A 19,966-nucleotide genomic window follows, 5' to 3' on the forward strand; every position below is an offset into this window, starting at 1 on the left:
AACTCAAATCAGCTATCAAAAAAGTAAAATAAATTTTGAAGTAACATCTTCAAAAATTTCTTCCAATTCTTATTATTCTATCTAAAAAAAAATTTCATATAACGCCATAAACCCTATTCTTACGTTCCAGCATCAATTGTTCGAATCATCCCCATATGTTTTCCCAAAATTTCTCGAGCCAAATTGCAATATCCACGAATAGACTCCTTAATATTCCATACGTTTATCCAATTGTTTGCTTTATGACACGAGTTCGAAGGATTCTGCAACATCCACAATTTCAATTTCCACCCTTCAACTTCCGGTATCTTTGGTCTCGTATCTCGAAGAACGAGATCGATACGCTTTTATGTGGGTTTTATCGCAGCAACCCTTGTTTGCTACGAGAATCTTTCACCGATCAATGCGATCAGTTCCTCTTGTTGGAATCATGTTCTGGAAGAGGATCCCTATTTACGACTTTTTCTTTTTTCATTCTTTCCTGGTGATCCAACTCGTTCGTGATTTGCTTGAAATGTGTTGGATTCCACGTCTAATTTGCCCATTTCTCGTGTTCTATTGCGGATAAAATAAGTTTCGGTTTCTTTCACACATTTGAGATGCATCACAAAGATTTCTGGCGTATTGATCGATCATGAAAAATGAATGAAAAAAGGAAAAAAGAATTTTTCTTTTGTATATGCATTCAGATTGTTGTAAATATAGCCATTTTTGGATTTCGTTGCATTCTTTTGTCATTTTACAATTTTGTAATTTATCGATATTTGGTATATTCGAGCTTTAATATCGAAGTCGAGAATTATGGAAAACTTTAAAGATGTTTGTAAATTTTTGAGAGAATTGTTGAATGAAAAGAATCACGAATAGTTGCGGTCTAAATGGCTATTAAACTAACAATAAGAATTGGAAAAATTTAGAGAAAGGATTTTTTTCTATTAATTATGAAAATATTTTGTAAAATAATTTTTGTTCACTGAAAAAATGTAGGTACATATCGTCGCTTGAACGAGTACTTAGAATATTTTTATTTTTAGTAAAATTTCATTGTATATCACTGATACATACAATAGACAGAAGCAAAAATAAATGGAGATATTTTTTTGATACAGATGCAAGAAAAGATATCAGGAATTCATGTGTTCGTTTCGTTTGAATAATTGAATATTTTAACATAATTTTTCTTGAACTTTAATTTATAATTCAACCAAGAGGAGACAGAATGTATTGAAAATTGATTCAAGAAACCTTTTATATATTCTCTCTTATCACTTATTTAAGAAACAGAATAACAATTTGTATATTAAGTATTTCAATTAATAGAACTTTCTTAAGAGTTCTTTCATCGGAATTATTTTTAAAATTCCATTGTTATTTGTGTTTTTTCGATTTGGAATAATCTTAATCCCATGTGGACTCGTTGTAATACAGCATAAATTATAATTATCGGGGTAAAAGTATAGATTCACTAATGAAAAGCAAAATTTATTATTTTAATCATCTTTCACGATAATTTAACACTATATTTAATAGCAAAGATTTTAAATGGAAAGTTCAGACTGAGATGTTGATATTATCGTAATTGTTCTTAGAAATTTATCAAAATCTGTCCACAAAGGATTAATTATTTCGTTACAACTGTTAATCACTGAGCAATTTATTATAATAATAATAGAACTCTAACCGTAGCATTTTCGACAGGAACAATCGCATGTAACTCGAGAACGATAAACTATCAAGTGCACTTAATAGGAATTCAATTATCAACGCTTGTATCGATACATCGTTCTTTTTTTTTTCTTTTTTCTTTTTTTATTGTTAAACACTCTGCAACGATTCTTCATTATCTAGCGAGTAAAATGAAACAGCGGTTCCACCGATTTTACAACAATTTAATTCAGGATTAATATTTCATTACTTGTTTCTGTTTCCATAAGCGTCACTCAGCATCTACTTACTCTACTAATATCTACGTGTTCGTTCAAACAAATCTCAGTCTCCATAAATTTCATCGAAGCAATAATATTCTCCTTCTTTATTTCAACTTTGGTAAAAATGAACACGATATATTAACAAAGAATGCAAAAGTTTTCAGTCGAATAGACTTTTTTGCAAAATTTTTTGAACGAAGTAATTATAAGTTAATTATTAGTTTCATAACCTATAAGATTAAAAGTATTCGACCATTTTGAATAACGAGTCACGTGATCTCGATGTAATCCTAACCTAATCATTTAAAACAAACAAAGTGTATAAAGTATTGTATCTAGAAAACAATGAGATTAATTCTTTGAAACTATTTATCCGATATCAAATGTATCTTTTTTTTTCATCTTTTTCTTAATAAACAAATATTTTTTATAATCAAAAACTCTTTCATTATCTCATTATAAAAATCTTTTAGACTGAATACTTTTGCATATCACTGCGAAAACGAAACAAAGAATCTTTCTTCTATATCATTTTTATCAATCGTTTCCCTTAATCTTAATCCTCTTTTAACTAACTCGTACACTACCCATTATTTTTACTCACGAAATTTCACGAGGCGATAGGTATAAAGAAGTTATCAACAGAGAAATTATTATGTACATATTATCACTGTCAACGTTGCATCGAAGATCGATTTCTCTTGTAATTAGTGTTAATCTTCCAATGGAACGCGTGGAAAAATCGTTAAAGATCGCAGAGCAGGATTAAGCGAATACGAAGATTCGAAATTCGCGCCAAAAAACGATACGAGGCACGGGCGCGCGTTCGTTTGAAAACGTTCGTTTCGCGCGTTCGATTGGACGCCTTTTTCCGTGGCGTAAAATTGCGTAAAATTCGCCAGAAACGAAACAGGCGATAACAATTCATCAGGCGGCGTTAATTATACGGCGAATTCATCACGGACGAGCGCATATTCGACGACTGATTTAACAGTTCTTGCCCTCGTTAAAAGTTCGAGGGCATTCCGTGCGCGAATTATAGCAATTCTCTATGCCCTGGAATCTTGGGAATATCTTAAGAACGATATAGCACTTAAGAACACAGCAAACTGACGATTAAGTTAGATTAGATTAGATCGACTAATAATGGTAATAGCTCGAACATCGAGCCTTAACCTAGAAGTGAAGTTTATTGAGGAAATTATTAAGGACAAGAAAGGAGAATTGTTCTTTATTTTTTGGGGAGGGAAGAAAGATGGGCAGCACTGATTTTTCTTACGTGAACAATAATAGTTAAAAATTTGAAATCAATATGATACATATATAAACTTAAAAGTAAAAAGAGATTGAATAAATTTATAAAGTAAAAGATATTTTTGCTTAAGAAAAACTTATTTCTAGCTTATTCTAAAATTTGAAATCAAATAGTGATTTCTTATTTCGTATAACCTAAAAATTAGCAAAATTAGTAAAAATCCCTATTCTACTTTTAACAAAGATCTATCAAAGATATAGCATTAATTTTGAATTAATAATTAATAAGATATACCTGTTGGTATAAATATAATTGATAAGATGATTTCAAATTTTCGATTGGTAATATATAATACAAATTACTTAGTTTCTTATTATACATTGTGCGTATATTGTACATAAATGTAACAAATCAATCCCTCCATTGCAACAAATCTTATCTATCTATTTCTAAATGAACTTACTTATGAACTTTATTTATGTTGCAATTGTTTACACGATTATCTAATTTTTCTCAATTTATGTGTAATAAATCTTCTGATAAGATTTTTTCCCAATCAGAATTGGATTTGTATGCATTTTATAAAGAATAATTCCTTTTTTCTCAATACTTAAATTTTCTTTAATATCTTCTATATGTTTCCTAATTTCTCTTTATTGCTTCCATGAATAATTGCTCTCTTGCAGTTCGGTAATATTTTTCTAGTAGCGGAAGGGTTAAAGCACGTATTTCAACACGCAACCATTATTCGCGAGAAATCTTTGCCAAGCTTTTTATTGTAACTCTTTCAGGCAGCGCATTTACTTTAATCGTTATTTAATCTTTTAATCGAGTTAATCCTTTTAATGCTATTCAAAAGTATCTTCATTTTTTAATTTAATTTTATTTATTATTTATTGTAATATTATTGTATTTAATTTCTATCGTTCGCTTCGGAATTTATCTGTTTAAAATAAAGGACTGTGATGTTTCTCTGATACATGCAAAAGAATATTTCTTGTTTAAGCGACAACCTGGAATTAAAAACGCATTTAAAAAAAATTGGAAAATGATGGTTCTATAGCATTTAAAAAAAGTTAACTCTCGTACATTCAATGATTACATCCATTCATAATGGCACAATTTCCAAAAAATTATTTTTCAAATAGATAAAATTTTGCATATATGAAAATATAAAAGACTATATCCTTTTACTGTTAATTTCTACGTTAAAACAATTCGTTAGAAATAAAGAGTTGAACGATGATTAATTAAAATGAATAATTCGAAAATAAATTGTGATAGAGAAAAATGTAGAAATATAAAATTTGTTACTCCATACCAATGATACGTGAAGTAGTAACGTGTCATCTTTATTTTCTAATTTTCTATTTTCTTCGTTCTTATCAATTACTTTGAAATGTTTATCGTATATTTTAATAGCGGAATCCAAAGTGTCAGATCCAGATAACAGATTGAAAATCATATACGTAGGAATTATATCTGATGAGGTAATTTCTGAGGTTTTAATAGGCCAACTCTTTCACAGTGTATTGTTATATGAAACACGGAATAGCGAATAAATATCTCGTCGAGGATACAGTCTATTATCGTCCAAAATATCTATTAAGTTTTCATAATATTGTTTGAAAGTCTCATATTTACAAGATTAAGAGAACGTATTATACTCTCCATGAAACAATGAAAAGTGAATATCGTTCAAACATTTGTTGATATTTATTATTCCGAAATTTTAAATTTTGTGCTTGCTGTGTTGTTAAGTGGTCAATGATCTCAATTCCTCGTTTCAACAATTCTCATATTATTAAATAATAATTGAAGGATTCGTAGTAAAAATGATTCTAGCCAAACTTTTCCAAGATAAGAATCTTCTGTTCAGAAGATTTTATACAAATGTATAAATTGTAAAAAAATAATATTAGACAAATTAATAATTGCTAAAAATATGATTATCATTAATTCTTATCAGATCCAAATGAATGAAAATTAATTGTTTCCACAAAAATAATTATTTTTCTTGTCAAAAGTGAATAGAGCTACTACTTTATTTCATCTTAAATCATTGTAATTATGATTTAACAACAATAGAGAAAACGAATATTTTTAATTATTTCCATTGTCTGTTATTTCATTTCTTGAAGCATATTGAATTCAAATGAGGATCTATCTATTATTCATTTATCCATCTAATTCGAAAATGTAGAAACAAAATTATTGAATTAACATCTCTCGCGATATACAATTATAAATAATCCGTAAGAATTAAAAATCTCATATCTATAATTTTCAGTAACATATTCACTACGAATCCCTCAATTACATCAACTGTTGTAAGACTGGAATTTTCGAATTCTTCTTCTATTTAATCATATCTAAGCGAATTTCATCCGAAAGATTCACTGGCAAAATTCGATGCTCGCTTATTATTAGGAAGCTCTTTCTCCTCGTCTTAACCCTACTTCACCCTAGTTCCCTTTATCGATATTGAAAAAGCTTGTCGAACCACTTTTGGAAGATGAAAACGCCCGCCTGGAAATCTTAATCATCGAAACACCCTCCTTCCATCTCGCTTATCCTAAAGTTCTTAATCTAAATTGCGTGTCCCGACTTCCGATCTCTCGAAAAATCCGCCCATAGGAAGAAGAAACGTTTATTGCATCTCTTGGATCACTTGTGAACAACAATTTCCCTTCGAAAATTAACAAGCACAAGCATACACCTTCGTCTTAAAATTTCCAATAATAATTAATAAAACAAAAGATTCTTCCAATTTACACAGTTTATCGAACGTCACTTTTCACAAAAAAAAAAAAAAAAAAAAAAATCTTGAAACGATTCGAATACAATCTTCAAAATTTTCTGCCTTCGAATTTCATTATTTTCAAATATCCTCCGATTATTATATTCGATATATTCGATATATTTATACTATAACGATTGATTGACAAAACAAAACGATTCTCTGTCACACTTGAAACAATAATCAATCACTTTGCACTCCAAACTTGCACACTCGTTTCTGGAAAACTTGATTTATCATATAACACGATCTTCAAAATTTCTCTTTTCCAAATCTTATCAATATTCAAGGTATCTCTTCTCAAATGTTTCTCTTCTCTCTTCATCATCTTATGATATTAAAAGGAGCGATCGACGATCGAGCACGGTTCCTCCGCTTCCGGTTCTCGCGGGCCGGAAGTCGGTGGTGTTCACCGCCGATGTTAAACCCTGGTGACAGCGATCCCCGGCCTCCCGGGGCCGAATGCCTACCTGGACGGTCTCCACGTTTGATTCCTGTACCTGCAGAGCAACACCTTCTTGAACGCTTGTCTGAACACCTTGTTGAAGATGGTGTAGAAGATGGGGTTCACCATGGAGCTGGCGTAGCCTAGCCAGGTGGCCAGGTCGAATATCTTGTGGTCGATTTGTCTCTCGCAGTTGGGGCACACGGCTGGGATCAGGTTGAGAACGAAGAACGGCGCCCACAGTATCACGAACGTGAAGAACACTACCCCAAGCACTTTGGTGGCCTTCTGCTCGAGCCTGATGATCCGACCGTGGCGCGAGCTGTTGCGGGACACCACGCTGCTCGTCCTTGAGTGGTGGCTGCGTACCGTCGTTTGGTATCTGTGGGGGCACGGGGAGGATGAATTGCTGCTTTGCCTCGAGCTGATGCTCGCGGCGCCGTTATGGGCACGCATCGTCGCCGCGCGGCGGATCGGCGCTGGCCTCGACGTCAGCAGAGTGGTCCTCGTGCTTCCTGCGGAGGACAGATTTTTGGAAATTGTACGTTTTCAAATTTTAAGATTGGGATGATCGATTTCACCTAAAAATTTTCATGGGTACGATATGGTTTCTTTCCCTTTTTCTCTTTCTTCTAATATATCGTTATCTCGTATTCTGACGGTATGAGTTGGCTCAAGTTTCAAGAATGAATAACTTAGGTTTTTATCAATAAATTCATTCACTTTTTTGGGTCATCTGTGTCCGCCCGTCTAAAATTAGATTCTCTAGCGCATCTATCATATTCATTAGAGATTCGATAATTCATATATGTCAGCTTTTCAACAAAGAAGGCCTCCTTTCCTAAGAGATCGATCAATCTCTTATTTACATTCACATTTTGTTCTCCAATGCTAGAAGAATTTCGATCCTTATCACACGAAAATAATCAACAAGGTTCATCAAATAGATCCTATATTAAATAGTATTTCAAAATTAAACTGCTCCCATAATCGTAAAAAGAATAATACTTATAATTCAATATCCAAATCCTTCTCTAAATTAATTAATTCTAAATTAATTAATTATTCGTCTCTCGAAATTTTGCACTACCAAAAAAAAAAACAAAAAACAAAAAACAAAAAACAAACTTACATTTCCAATCCCAACAAGCCCGATCAACCGCGCCAACCCTCAAAGAAAAAACAGCGCACAGGAACTCGAACTCGGCCAACACCGAACTGGAAAACCATTCCACCGACCCATCGCCTCCTCACACATTTCCAATCAATCCGTCCACCTCCTCCCCTTACCCACCTCCCAGACTAGACCCCCTCCTGCACCCTCTCCACGTAACAACGGAATTCAGCTCGTAGCTTCTGCTGCCCTCCATCCTTCCGCTGTTGCTCCTTCCCAGGAAAGCCGCCTCGAGATTCTTGCCCGAGATCGGCCTCATAGTGTCGCTGGAAACGATCACGATCTCGGTGGACGGTTGGGGCGGGGGTCTCCTCGACGATTCGCCGAAGTATGGGCACGTGCACGGTGGCGGAAGGGCGATCTCCCCCTCCTGTTTGTCGCTCGACTTGCGACTCTGCGGCGTTTCCTCGTTCGAGGAGCTCTTCCTCGAAACGGAGGAGCCACGGCCGAACACGGGCTGCTCGTGGAAGCTGAACGATCGTTTCCTCGGCGTCTTCGGCGATCCCGACTCGGCCCGCTCCAGATGTGCCTCGTTGAACGTGGACGCGCGTCGTCGTGGATGCTTCCACGGTGTTGGCGAGCTGAGGTCCTCTTGGATCGAGAGGCTCGTCCTGGAACCGGAAGCGCTGCTGCCGCCGCTCTCTCCGCTCCTGAAATTTTCAACCGACGTGGTTAGAATGTTGAATTCTAGAATTAGTGGTTAGAATTCTTTTGGTGAATAATAGTTTTTCTTTTGAGTTCTTTTGGGTTGAAAAGAGGATATTTAGAGCTTGAAATGTGGAATTTTCGTTCTTGCGTGGAACGAAGATTTATTGGAAGTTTTTATGGATATATTTGGATTCTTGAGAGAGTTTGAAAAGGAGAATAGGTTTTTTCTTTGTTGGTATTGGGGAAAGAGCGTATGTTTGTGTAATGTGTGCATTTAGAGTTTGTAGAATTTACATTCTTGTGCGAAGAATGAAGGTATAAATGGTGGTTTTTTTGTGGATGTTGAAGAGAGAGTATATAACAGTTTGTAATGTATACTTATACAAAAATGTGAATTGAATAAATTTTAAAGAACGAAGTTTTTAATGATTCATTTATGAAAATTTAATGAATTAGTATCATTTATCAGAATTCCTCGTTTTTTCGTACTGAAGATTTATCGTGTTCCTGTTGAAAGATGTGTCTATTTAATCATCAAAGTTTACAATTTATGTACGATGGCGGACCATCATATTTTCTTGTCGAGTTCTCAAGAAATATGATCCGTAGAAAGTAGATAGAATTTATACTTCACGAATATTAGTGAAAATTTTGAAGTAAAATTTCGTAATTTTCATTACAAAATTTATACAATATTAATAACTACACATACAAAATATAATATTTCATACACGAATAATTCACCTATCTATCTTTCATCTTAATTTAAAATTCAAATCCATAAACCAATAATTTCATAACCATCTCTCAAACCACTCATCAGTGATTATTTGATGCACGAAAAACTCTCTCTAATTATCAATCTCGATTCTACTCTTTAATCGTATAATAATCGAATTTTTTTTTTTATTATCTCTTACCAATAAAATCATACCAAATTCTAACGTTGAATCAAAAACCAATAAGACTTCAAAATTTCAAATCATAGCCGACCAATGTTAATGCAAAAATTACTGCAGAAACTTTTAAATCCTCCCCCATTTTATCTGAAACAAAAAAAAATATAAAGTTCGCATTCGGGATGACGATGGAAACAATTCTCCGACCGGAAGGCAGCATTTTTAGATCGACCTCCTCATTTCTCCACACTCTTTATCCCCCTATGTTGCTACAGAAAATAGTAATGGAACGGTCTGATTGAAAAAAAGAAGAAAAAAAAAATATGAAGGGACCCACGTGTATCCTCTGGACGAAAAAAGGTCGATGGATGTCGCGTCGTCGCTATAAATTCGACACATATGAAACGCAGCTGCACTTTTGACGCGTTCTATCCATTATTGGGGATCGGCCAGCCATTATTGCATATCGCGGCTTTCTGTCCACGGCCTGGACCAAAGGCAAAGTAGTTGATGAAGCTCGGTTTTATCGCCGACAACGTGTTCGAGTGATTCGTAACCTTCGAATCAAGCTTAAAACATGACGAAATTAAAGCTGAAAAAGATAAGGCCTATAGATTGATTTGAGAATGAAATTCGAATTTTGAAATGAAAATTTGATTGTTGAATTGATTATATATAGAAATATTTAACTCTAGTGGATTAAGGTTGATGAAGATTAGTAATTGAGTCGCTAGAATTTAGAAATGATCATTTCAAGAGAAAATTTAAGAAAAGAATTTAAAAACTCTCGTTATCGTTATAAATATTACAAGTTTCTCTGTAATTCTTTTTATCGTATATTTTTATTAAGTTGAGTCCAATTACAAACTAGATATTCAGAATATCTAGTTTCCCCTAACCCTTTGACAAATATAAAAATTCAAAAAGTAAAAATTTGACGAAGAAGGGGAATTTATTATCGGGACAACGCTATAATCCTTTTTCCTATATCCCTTGCTAAGTTATTTAATAATGCTGCCACGAAATACTGTACAATACTATCATCGAAGATTCTTTGCCAAGTCCACGCAGCTTTTCATTTCCTCGGCAGGTTCATTATTGCAGGAATTCTTCGGATAACTTCACCGGTGTTTTTAAAATTTCATAGAAAACTTCCGACGATGTCCTGTACAACTTCATAATAGCTTCTAACATTTCTTTTCAAAGGGGCGATGGACAAAAGACGCGTCGGTGAACAGGTGGACAAAGGAATGTCGAGATTTTTGAAGTTAAAAAATGTTCGAATTTATTTTATAAAAAAATAAAAATTCGTGTGCATGCAAAAATGTACATCCTACATATTTACAAATATGAATGAAACATTTATAGAAAGTGTAAGGAATCTGAAGGAATTATAAAAATCTTTGACAATTATTATCTCTTTTTGAATTTATACGTACGAATAAAAATATAAAAATCGAAATTTAGATTTATTTTATCGTGTATATATTCACCAATATATATTTTTATTTAATTCCATCGAATTCAAATGAATTAAACAAACTTCTTCGATCGTCTTCTTTTCCATTTAATTCTTTATAAATTCATGTCAACAGAAATAGGCAATTTTGATTAAGAAACGTGCCTTTGATAATCCATCATCTTTCTATGATTCTCTCTTTTATTAATCATTAGCCATAGATTGCATTATAGTTCTCGTCTCCGCCACTAGAGGCTCCACTTTGACCACGATTCTCGCATGTACTTATCCACCCACAACGTTCACAACGAATTATGAATAATTCTACATTTTGTTTTTGAAATTAAGAAAAAAAGAAAGAAAGAATTCTTCGAGGGATTAAAATTGATTCGAGTGAAAGAATACATAAATCTCTAACCCAATCTCAAATCTTATTATCGTTGTTAAAAAGAATCTTTTAAATAAATCTTTTAAATAAGTTCTAATTTGTGAAATTTCATTAATATAATTATATTTTGATTATTCAAGAGGGGATAATACTTACGAAAAAAAAAAAAAAAAGGGTACACGTGGGACAGGTGGAAAAACATTGTTGGGGGAATTTCAGTTTCTCGATAGTTCGATAGAACGATCCCGAAACACTTTCGAAATTGAAACTCGAATAGGATATTGTTGCCGAAATCGATTGTCGGCTGAGTGATCGTTGACCAAGGTCTTCCCATTCGGTCGACCGATGCGGTTGATTGAAGATGTCTCGAGTGGCTGCGGTAAAATCAAAAACGCGAACGTATCCGTTCCATCGACACTTTCTTCGTTCATGAATCGCGTTTCAGTACCAGATATTCGTCCATTTTCCAAAGGAAAATGGCCTCGAAGAATCAAGGAGAGATAGAAAGAATTTTAGAAACTTGGAACAGCTCTTGAAGATTCAGTTGAAGATTCGATCGAGATTCGAAATGGTGAATTTGAAAAGATAATGGTTTGCAAGAGTTTGAATACTTTTTGATCGATTAATTTTAAATTCTAATTTCAAGGTTTTGCTTGTTTCTATTGCTTAAACATTTCTCGTTGAGATTTGTTTTGATTTTATCCAATTTCTGATTGATTTCAATGAGAGTCACTTCAATTTCCATTTTCAAATTTGCTTTAATTACATTTTCTTTTCTTTTCTTTTCTTTTTTTTTTTGTATTTATTATTACTTGAAATGTAATTTTATACTTTTTAAAATTCCAATTTTGATATTATACAATGCTTAAATATTATTTTTAAGCGTTTAATTTATTATTTTTCAAAATGCAAACCGGATAATCAAACAATCTTTCCAATTAAAAAGACAAGAATTGTTTCGAAATACCACAAATAAATAGCTAATAAATTTAGAAAGGCTGTTTCCAATTGAAAGAAATAAGAGAATTAAAGTAAAGGGATTAAAAATCTTTCCACCTAAAATTATCCTTTTAGAAAGGACATTATTTATAGGGATAACCTAATATATTGCGGTTCCCTTAGCGAATCGCACTTAGCTCGTAGCAAAGTGCAAAACGTAGCGGCGGCCACTTAAGTAAACTGCTCTTACCTGGCCCCCTCCTCTCTAATAAAGGAATGCACTTAGCCGTATCCACAAAGGATTCGCGCTTTGCTCGTCACTTTGAAACCCTCTTTGAACGCGATCCAAGTTCAGAAGAACTTGGTCGCGTCTGGTAATTGTCCTGGAAACGGCCGTCGTCTTTTTCCATCCACCTGGAAACCTTTCTAACCTTTCCAGAGAGTGGAGACAAGTGGAGACAAAAGGAGTCGTCCACTTGTCGATGTCGAAACAACGATTCAATTAACGCGGATGGAACGAGCATTCTTTGTTTCCTATCGTTTCACACGATTTGTATCTTCGACGACACCTGTTCGATCGTTGCGGGGATGGAGATTGGTTGTTTCTTGATTTCATTGGCTCTTGTGATTCTTGGCATTAATTTGGAGCAGAGAATATTTTTTTTTTTTTCACAAGCGTTCGAAGAACAATCGCAATGATCGACTCTTTGACTTTTTGCGATTTAAAGAGTTAATTTGGATTTGATGATGCAGAGAATATTTTTTGAAAGATTGAATTCCATTGATTCAGTGTGTGATTATTTATCGATCGATAATACTTTTATTCAAGCTTTTTATTGTTGGCTTAACACATGTGGATCTAAAGAGACTCGTGTGAAAAGCGAAATTCACGATTTATCATTGAATTTAGATAGATTGTAATTTAATGCACATGTTTTTAATTTTTTGTATCTGACCTTTATACATAGATTTCATTTAACCATATAATAATTTTAACAAAAGTTTTGATCTTCTATTCTAAAAATTTCATGAATATTAATATGTATTTTCCATTATAATTTGCATATGGATTTCACTTAACAATTTGAAATCGATTACGTTTTATCTAAAAAATATCAAACGATTCGTTTTTTCGATGGAACTCGATTTATCCATTGTTTTCATCTTATTTTATCGAACAGCACCATCCCTTTTCTCGTTCCACCGCGATTTCCACTCTATCCTCCTTTATTATTGCTGAAACGTCAGAGGGAGAGTTGTTTTCCGTGTGACTTTTTCTCTCCGCAAAAAAAGAGAAAAGGAAGAGGGGAAAAAAAAAGAAAAAAGGAGGAGGGAAAAAAAAAGAGAAAAGGAGGAGGGAAAAAAAAAAGGAAGAGGAAAAGGGTGGTCCCGCTTGAAAGGCTGACACGATCCCAGTGGGATATACTATAAAGATAACAGGAGCTTCTTTCACTTGGCGTAACATCGCGTGTGAGATAAAGTTCTTATCATTCGATTTGCCAGAAAGTCGTTGAAAGAATCGAATGGAATTTTAATAATTGAATATTATTAGTAATTCTGTGGCTCGATATCGCAGATTTATTATCTTTGAGGGCGTCAATTATGAGCCATCGATTTTCTTGGAACAAAAAAAAAAAAAAAGGAAAAAAATGTCAAATTTTCGATTTTGCATATTTCTGAAATATTTTCAATTTAAAGAATAATGATAGATTCCTTCGCAAAATTCCTTCTCTCCATAAAAATTCCATCATCATCGTATCAAAAGTCAATATTTCACCACCAAATCCCTTCGATCGATCTACGATGGTAATTAGCGCCCCTAATTCCCGATGTTAGGCCAAGTTTCGCATATTTCAACCGAATGTGACTCGAAGTATTAGCGAACTGTCTCGCGGCCCATACTTCATCGAACTCTGCATACCAGAAGCGCTTGAGGGAGCGAGAAGTTGCGATATTATCGGGGAAGGGGATATAGCCACGAGGAGGAGGGGTGAATGTGGCTGCATCGGCATGCAACGTCGTTACCACGAGTTACGTATCCTTGATCGACAGTTTCGAGAATGGTGGAAGGATCGAGGCAATCGTGATTCTTATAAGGTATTGGCCTATTGCATGGTTTACTTCATCGTTGAGAGTATTTATAATTATTGATTGTCGAAGGATTATAACGAAAGAGTAATAAGAAGAAAATTCTTTGAACTTCTTTGTGAGTTATGACTTTTAATGACGAATAAAATTTGAATTTTTAATGATAATATTGGATTATCAAATTTTTTTGAGAAATTTTCAAATTACTTTGAAGGATTGTTTTCGTTGATTTTTTTATAATTTTTATTTTAAATTCTTTCTTTTCGCGTTGGAAATTCTTCAGAAGAAATATTATAATTCACAATATAAAATAAAAAATATTTAAAAATAAGTTAAAACTTTTGCATAATTTTAAAAATTAATTTTTGAATATCTTTGAAGATTAAAAGGAAATTTTATTCACTATTAGATAATAATGATAAATTTTTTATTTCTTCAATGATAATAAATATCTCTTGATTTCCTTCTTTGAATTCGTAATTTTAAGCTTTTTAAGCTTCTTCATTATGTTGTTAGTATTTAATGGAGAAACAATTGGGTAAATTTTGTTATTGGAATGAAGCTCGAGTTTAAGTACCATCCCTCTTTTTAGTTGTTCGATACTTCGCATGGCTCGGTAATTGATATATTCTGAACTGAAACTTTTGACGTTACAAATGTTAAACATTGGATTACTTAGTTCGAAGAAAATTTAATTTTTAAAAATCAATTAGCTTCTCTTCTCCCTAATTTGATAATTAGTAAAAGTTTTCGATATTTCAAAAACTTTTTTTGGCTTTCAAAATCAAAATTGACACGAGCTAAAATATTATACAATACTTTTCGCAATATTGGAATAAGATAGTATTAAATTGTTTGAAGTTTTTTAACATTAAATCGTATAATTGAAATTCTTCTGATTTTCGTTATCCAGTTGAAAATAAATATTGATTATCGATCGATGCAATGATTATTTTTCATTTATTTAATTGTTCTATACATTTTTTTGTATGCATTTTTGATATCATTATTTCTTAATTATCGAATTAACCTGTTAATCGAATTCAAAATTATTAAAAATTCCGAACAATTGTGAAAAATTAATCAAATTGTAACCACATTGATATGATTCAAAATTCACACAAAAAAAATTTTCTACGTCGCTTAATACGAATATTAAAATTTTAATAAAAATTTCTCAATCCATTCTATGAAACCAAAAACTCTTCGATCCAAATTAATTTCCATCGAATCTCGAATAAACTTTGACGATATTTAATCGAAAAATCTTCGACGAGTTGACACACAGGCCAATTTTCAAAAAGATATAAGACGAGAAATATTCCACGTCTGTCATGTTTCCACCAAAGTCGTGGAGGAAGATATTCGCGAATCGCGATTCCTCACGCGGAAGATATTTTCCGACTGGATGCAGTTCACTATGGGTGACAGTTTGTTTCGAAACTGGGATCGACAGTCAAGCGTCTTATATTTTATCTTCGAGTAAGGGATGTTCAATTTGCTGGAAAGATGAAGAGACGAGGGAGAATTTCGTTTGGAATTTTATTTCACACGTGTCTCGTATTTGAGTGTCGATGATAGGAGGTTCGATCGCGTTTGATGTTGGTTTGGGATGGTTTTCTTTTTTTTTTTTTTTTATTGTATTCGAAGAGAATGATTGATCGATTTTTCCCCTTTCAATCAAATTTATTAAGGGAATTATTGTTGTTCTCGTTCTGAAAAATCCTGAAGATTTTAAATTTTAAAATGAAACTATTGTGTAATTATTGAATGTTTGTGAATGTTGTTTTTTTTTTTTTTATGGCAGATGTAACTTCGTTTGGTAAGAAACACGCATCGTTGAATAAATTTCTACGTTCCATGTGTATATTTGTAGTAAACAATGGCATTGAACACAAATATGAGTGTGTAATTCAACTGTAGCTCAATTTCAATATTTAAATATCTATAGAATGCAAACAAGCAAATATTGGCCACTGAAAAATAATATCCAAACACTTGCCTGCTCTCGATTTAATTTAATTTAATTTAATTATAAAATTGTGGATAAAACGATCGATTTCTCTTTTTTATGATCACTATTTCTGCAAACAACTCTCACTACAATTTGCTTTATTCGTAACTTTTAAGTTATAAAATTTTACCAATAAACAATTACTAAAACAATTCTTTCATATCCTATTTAAACAATACTCTGATCAGACATTGACCAATCTTGAATAAATATAAACTCGATATGTGAATACTTTTGCGCAAACAAATTGTGAAAACATTTGAAAAACACAATTTGGAAGACGGAAGAAAATGAGTGGCATCACGTTTCCTTGCATCCCTCTGTTCTGAAAAATCTACAAAAAAAGCAATCTCCTCGCTGAAACAGTATACCATCTTTCTTACCCGTGACGGAAGCTGCACCTGTGCGACTGTTGCTGATGCTGATGTTGCTGGATCGAGTGTTGAGGCGTGGACCTCGGCGTGCCCATAGGGCTTCCAGGGCTGGTGATACCCTCCAGACCTCTGGACAACTTGAGCATCTCTGCGCCAAAAGCGTGAAGGGCGAACATGGCCGAGGGTGGCGGCTCGCTTTCCGGAAGCCAGAGTTCGTGAGTGTCCAGTGTCGTCAGCTCGGTGTCTGTCGACGTGCCGGAAGTGTGCTGCGGTGTACCACCGCTTCCGGCCGGGCTTTTGCTCAACAGAAATCGCTTCCACGTACCTTTCCTGTCCAGGCCTACGGCAGAAAGGAAATTAAGTTAATCGAAACTCTTCTTTGCGTAGCCCTGTGTTTATTTTTTCTTTTCTCGATTCTAAAGATTTGTTAAGGAAAATTTGGATCGAAGCGAGGAAAATTGAAATTAATGAAAGATTTTTCTTTGCTGCGTGCAGTTTTTTGACGAAGAAGATGTGGGTTAAAGGGAAATATTGAGTGATTGAATTAATAATTTTTTTTCTCTTTGATTTATTGTATGATATAATTGTGATATTGGAAATGTGATATTAATTGGAAAATTTTGTTTGAGGATTGAAAATTATGGATTTTGAAAGAAATTCGAAGAAGTTATATAAGATAGATTTTATGAGTGATTTATGGAAGAAAGGTAATTGTTTGAATTGAATACAAAAATGTAAAGTACTAAAGAAACCGTAAAATGTACAGCTTCCAGTATTTCTGGAATTCGCTGTTTAAGAGTTGTTCAATATGAAAGCTTCAAACGAGATGAAATTTAATCTGAAACTCGTTTGAATAACTGAGCAAACTTCGATAATTGTAAAATACTTCAAAATACTTTAATTTCTCATTGTAGTTTATTCAATTCCCCGATTAAAAAATATTCAAACCAAATATATTTATAATTACTTAAAATTTTCGAAACGAAAATCAAATCTTTTTTTAAAAATCATCATAAATTACATTCATTGACAAACTACATAAACATTGTAATTAACATAAATTTATCAAAATTAATCAAAATTTATTATTCCCAATAGATCTATCTAAATCCATACAAAAAAAAAGAAAAAAAAAAGAATGCAACTTCTTATTTCGTCAAAATATAGAATCGAACGTGTCACTGAAGAAATATTATATTTTCGGATACAAGTTTGCATAAAATCGAGGTATACTGAAAAATGTCGGATAGTATTATCGAGATATTTACATTGGAAATTGGATTTTTATTCCAGTTATAGGAACTAGATTTAGCTATTGGAAATGAACAATTTTATTTTACATATAAAAAGATACCAAATGAATTTTCCATTCTTATATATTTTTAATTGTAATTTTTCATTTTCTTGTAATTTTATAATCCAAAGGATTATACAACAAGCTTCTCCACCCACTATTTCTACTCGATGCTCCTCCTTTCAATCCTTTCAATGTCTCAAGACTGTCTGCACCTTATTCCAAAATGAAAAGGTACGAAAGACTCGAGTGTTTCTCTGATTTCGCTTGATTTATATCCCTACACCGCTTCCTCTCTTATGTCTGTATCGATTAATTTCGATTATTCGGAAGCGCCCTTTTTAGCATACCGTGTCACGTCCGGGACTTTTGCATAATGGGCCACGATTTGCATGAAATTTCTTATCGTCCACCGGCCATCGTTGGATGCAAAAGAAATTGATAAGAAGTGACACGCGTCCGATGGACAAAGAAAAATGTCGGCCAACAATCTTGTCGGATACAGGAGAACACGAATAGCCAGATCAAAGTTGACTTGTGATCGAAGTGGAGAAGATGAATAACTGCGTGATGGAAAGTTTGCAACTCTAACTCTCGAAATGATTGATTAATTTTTTGATCCAAAAAAAAAAATTGCAAAAAAATATCATTTACATCGACACGAGAAATAAGTATTCAAAATTATTTGGATACTTATGGAATAATGGAATACTAGTGTTATATTTTGTCAAATATGGGGAAGAACGAGAATTAAAATAAACAACATATTCAACTAGTGAAATGTCAAGAGAAATCTTATAACTGGAGATAGTCCAGCCAACATTACGTTGGATCGTCTCAATTGATTATCTAATATTGTAGTACATACTGCATCAAGTACTTGGTGCCACTTGGGAATATTACGTGTTGGTGGTAGTAATAGTGGTTCAAAATCCATTTTCAATTGTAAGTTTCCTAATGACCATTACTTGATGCTAGTTAATAACATTAACAATAATAATGATCGTGAAATTTTGTGCAACGACTCTATATTGATCAGATTAAGATCAGTTTTCAACTCTCTGGATGATTATTTCTATTTCGAAGTAAGGAATGGATTAATTTTATTTTAATTTGCCATTAAGAAAGAAAATAGTTGAGATAATAAGAATAATAGTAGAGTAATTAATTAATTCGAAAAATTTTAAGTAATAGAAATTTCATTAATTAATTTACACTTTTATCTGATTAAAATTTTCATTTCATCAGAAGAGATTAATATCCTTTGTTTTCTATAATGTGATTATATTGAAAACATTAAAAACTTGATAAAAATTAAACGTTTCTTTAAAGAGTGTCACTTCTGTATTTAAAGAAGTTCCTAATTAAAACATAATTCACTTAAAGAGTTAATTATTAATAAGCATTATATGACGTTTATATTAGCAAAGATTAAATTCGCCTTTATTAAGTTTTAGCTCCGTGTCTAACGTAATTTCTGATTAAAAAGCAGCTAGAGGTTACTAGGTTAACCTAATAGAAAAATGCTTTATGACACTTCTTCGTTATCACGTTTATATAAAGATAAAAGTGAAACACAAAGTGTCATTAATTAATTGTTAAAAATATATATATTTAAAATTTAATTTCTTTTAATTATTACTTTTTATTACTTACTATCTGAAACGAAAGTTAAAATTTTAAATTGTTATTTCATTTCAGAAATTTTTTTTATTTTTATCTCTGTCACATTTTCTTAACACATCGATGATCGAATATTCGATATTTCGAGAGGGAGAAGTATATATCGATCGTTCTCTCTTCGTACTGAAATACAGTATTCATTTTCTTCGAATATACCAATGTCATCCTCTACATATTTCAAACCAGTACTGTAATTTATATCATCCGATATAACCGCGAATATAGAATTTCGAGAATTTTCAGACCATGCAATGTCTGGAAGCACGGATTGACAGTTAATTTTCTTCTTTCGATTTTGAAAAACAGTATGTACATTTTTAAAAACTATTCATTATCGAGAAACGAAAGATAATCTATATTATACTAATATTCGTATAAAGACTAGTATTTGTCTTCATAAAATAATCTTTGAAGAAAAATATTAACATTATCATCAATAAACGAAATTTTATTAATTATCGTATTTATTGTTGTAATAATCCTATTCATGAACAAGATTAATGAGTTGATTGGTTGGATTTTAAATGCAAGTAGCAGTTTTTTAATTAATCTTTCGTAAATAAATAATATTTTCTCAG

The 19,966-nt window shown here is 32.5% G+C and overlaps 2 protein-coding genes across 2 annotated transcripts in view; one reads left to right on the plus strand and one right to left on the minus strand.

The window, feature by feature from the left end:
* The window catches only part of LOC122714093 (26S proteasome non-ATPase regulatory subunit 1), an 89,842-nt gene that overhangs the window by 58,916 nt on the left and 10,960 nt on the right, over positions 1–19,966 (plus strand). The window lies entirely within an intron of this gene.
* The window catches only part of LOC122714091 (tyramine/octopamine receptor), a 97,158-nt gene continuing 80,732 nt past the window's right edge, over positions 3,541–19,966 (minus strand). The window contains exons 4-6 of the mRNA XM_043935112.1: positions 16,421–16,751; positions 7,723–8,252; positions 3,541–6,943 (exon numbers count right to left, since the gene is read on the minus strand). Coding sequence (XP_043791047.1) covers positions 6,450–6,943; positions 7,723–8,252; positions 16,421–16,751 — 1,355 coding nt within the window. The 3' untranslated portion in view covers positions 3,541–6,449. The remainder of the gene's footprint in view (positions 6,944–7,722; positions 8,253–16,420; positions 16,752–19,966) is intronic.

Source organism: Apis laboriosa, unplaced genomic scaffold (assembly GCF_014066325.1).
Source record: "Apis laboriosa isolate Shangri-la unplaced genomic scaffold, ASM1406632v1 scaffold27_cov151, whole genome shotgun sequence".
In the NCBI taxonomy this organism is placed as follows: Eukaryota; Metazoa; Arthropoda; class Insecta; order Hymenoptera; family Apidae; genus Apis; species Apis laboriosa.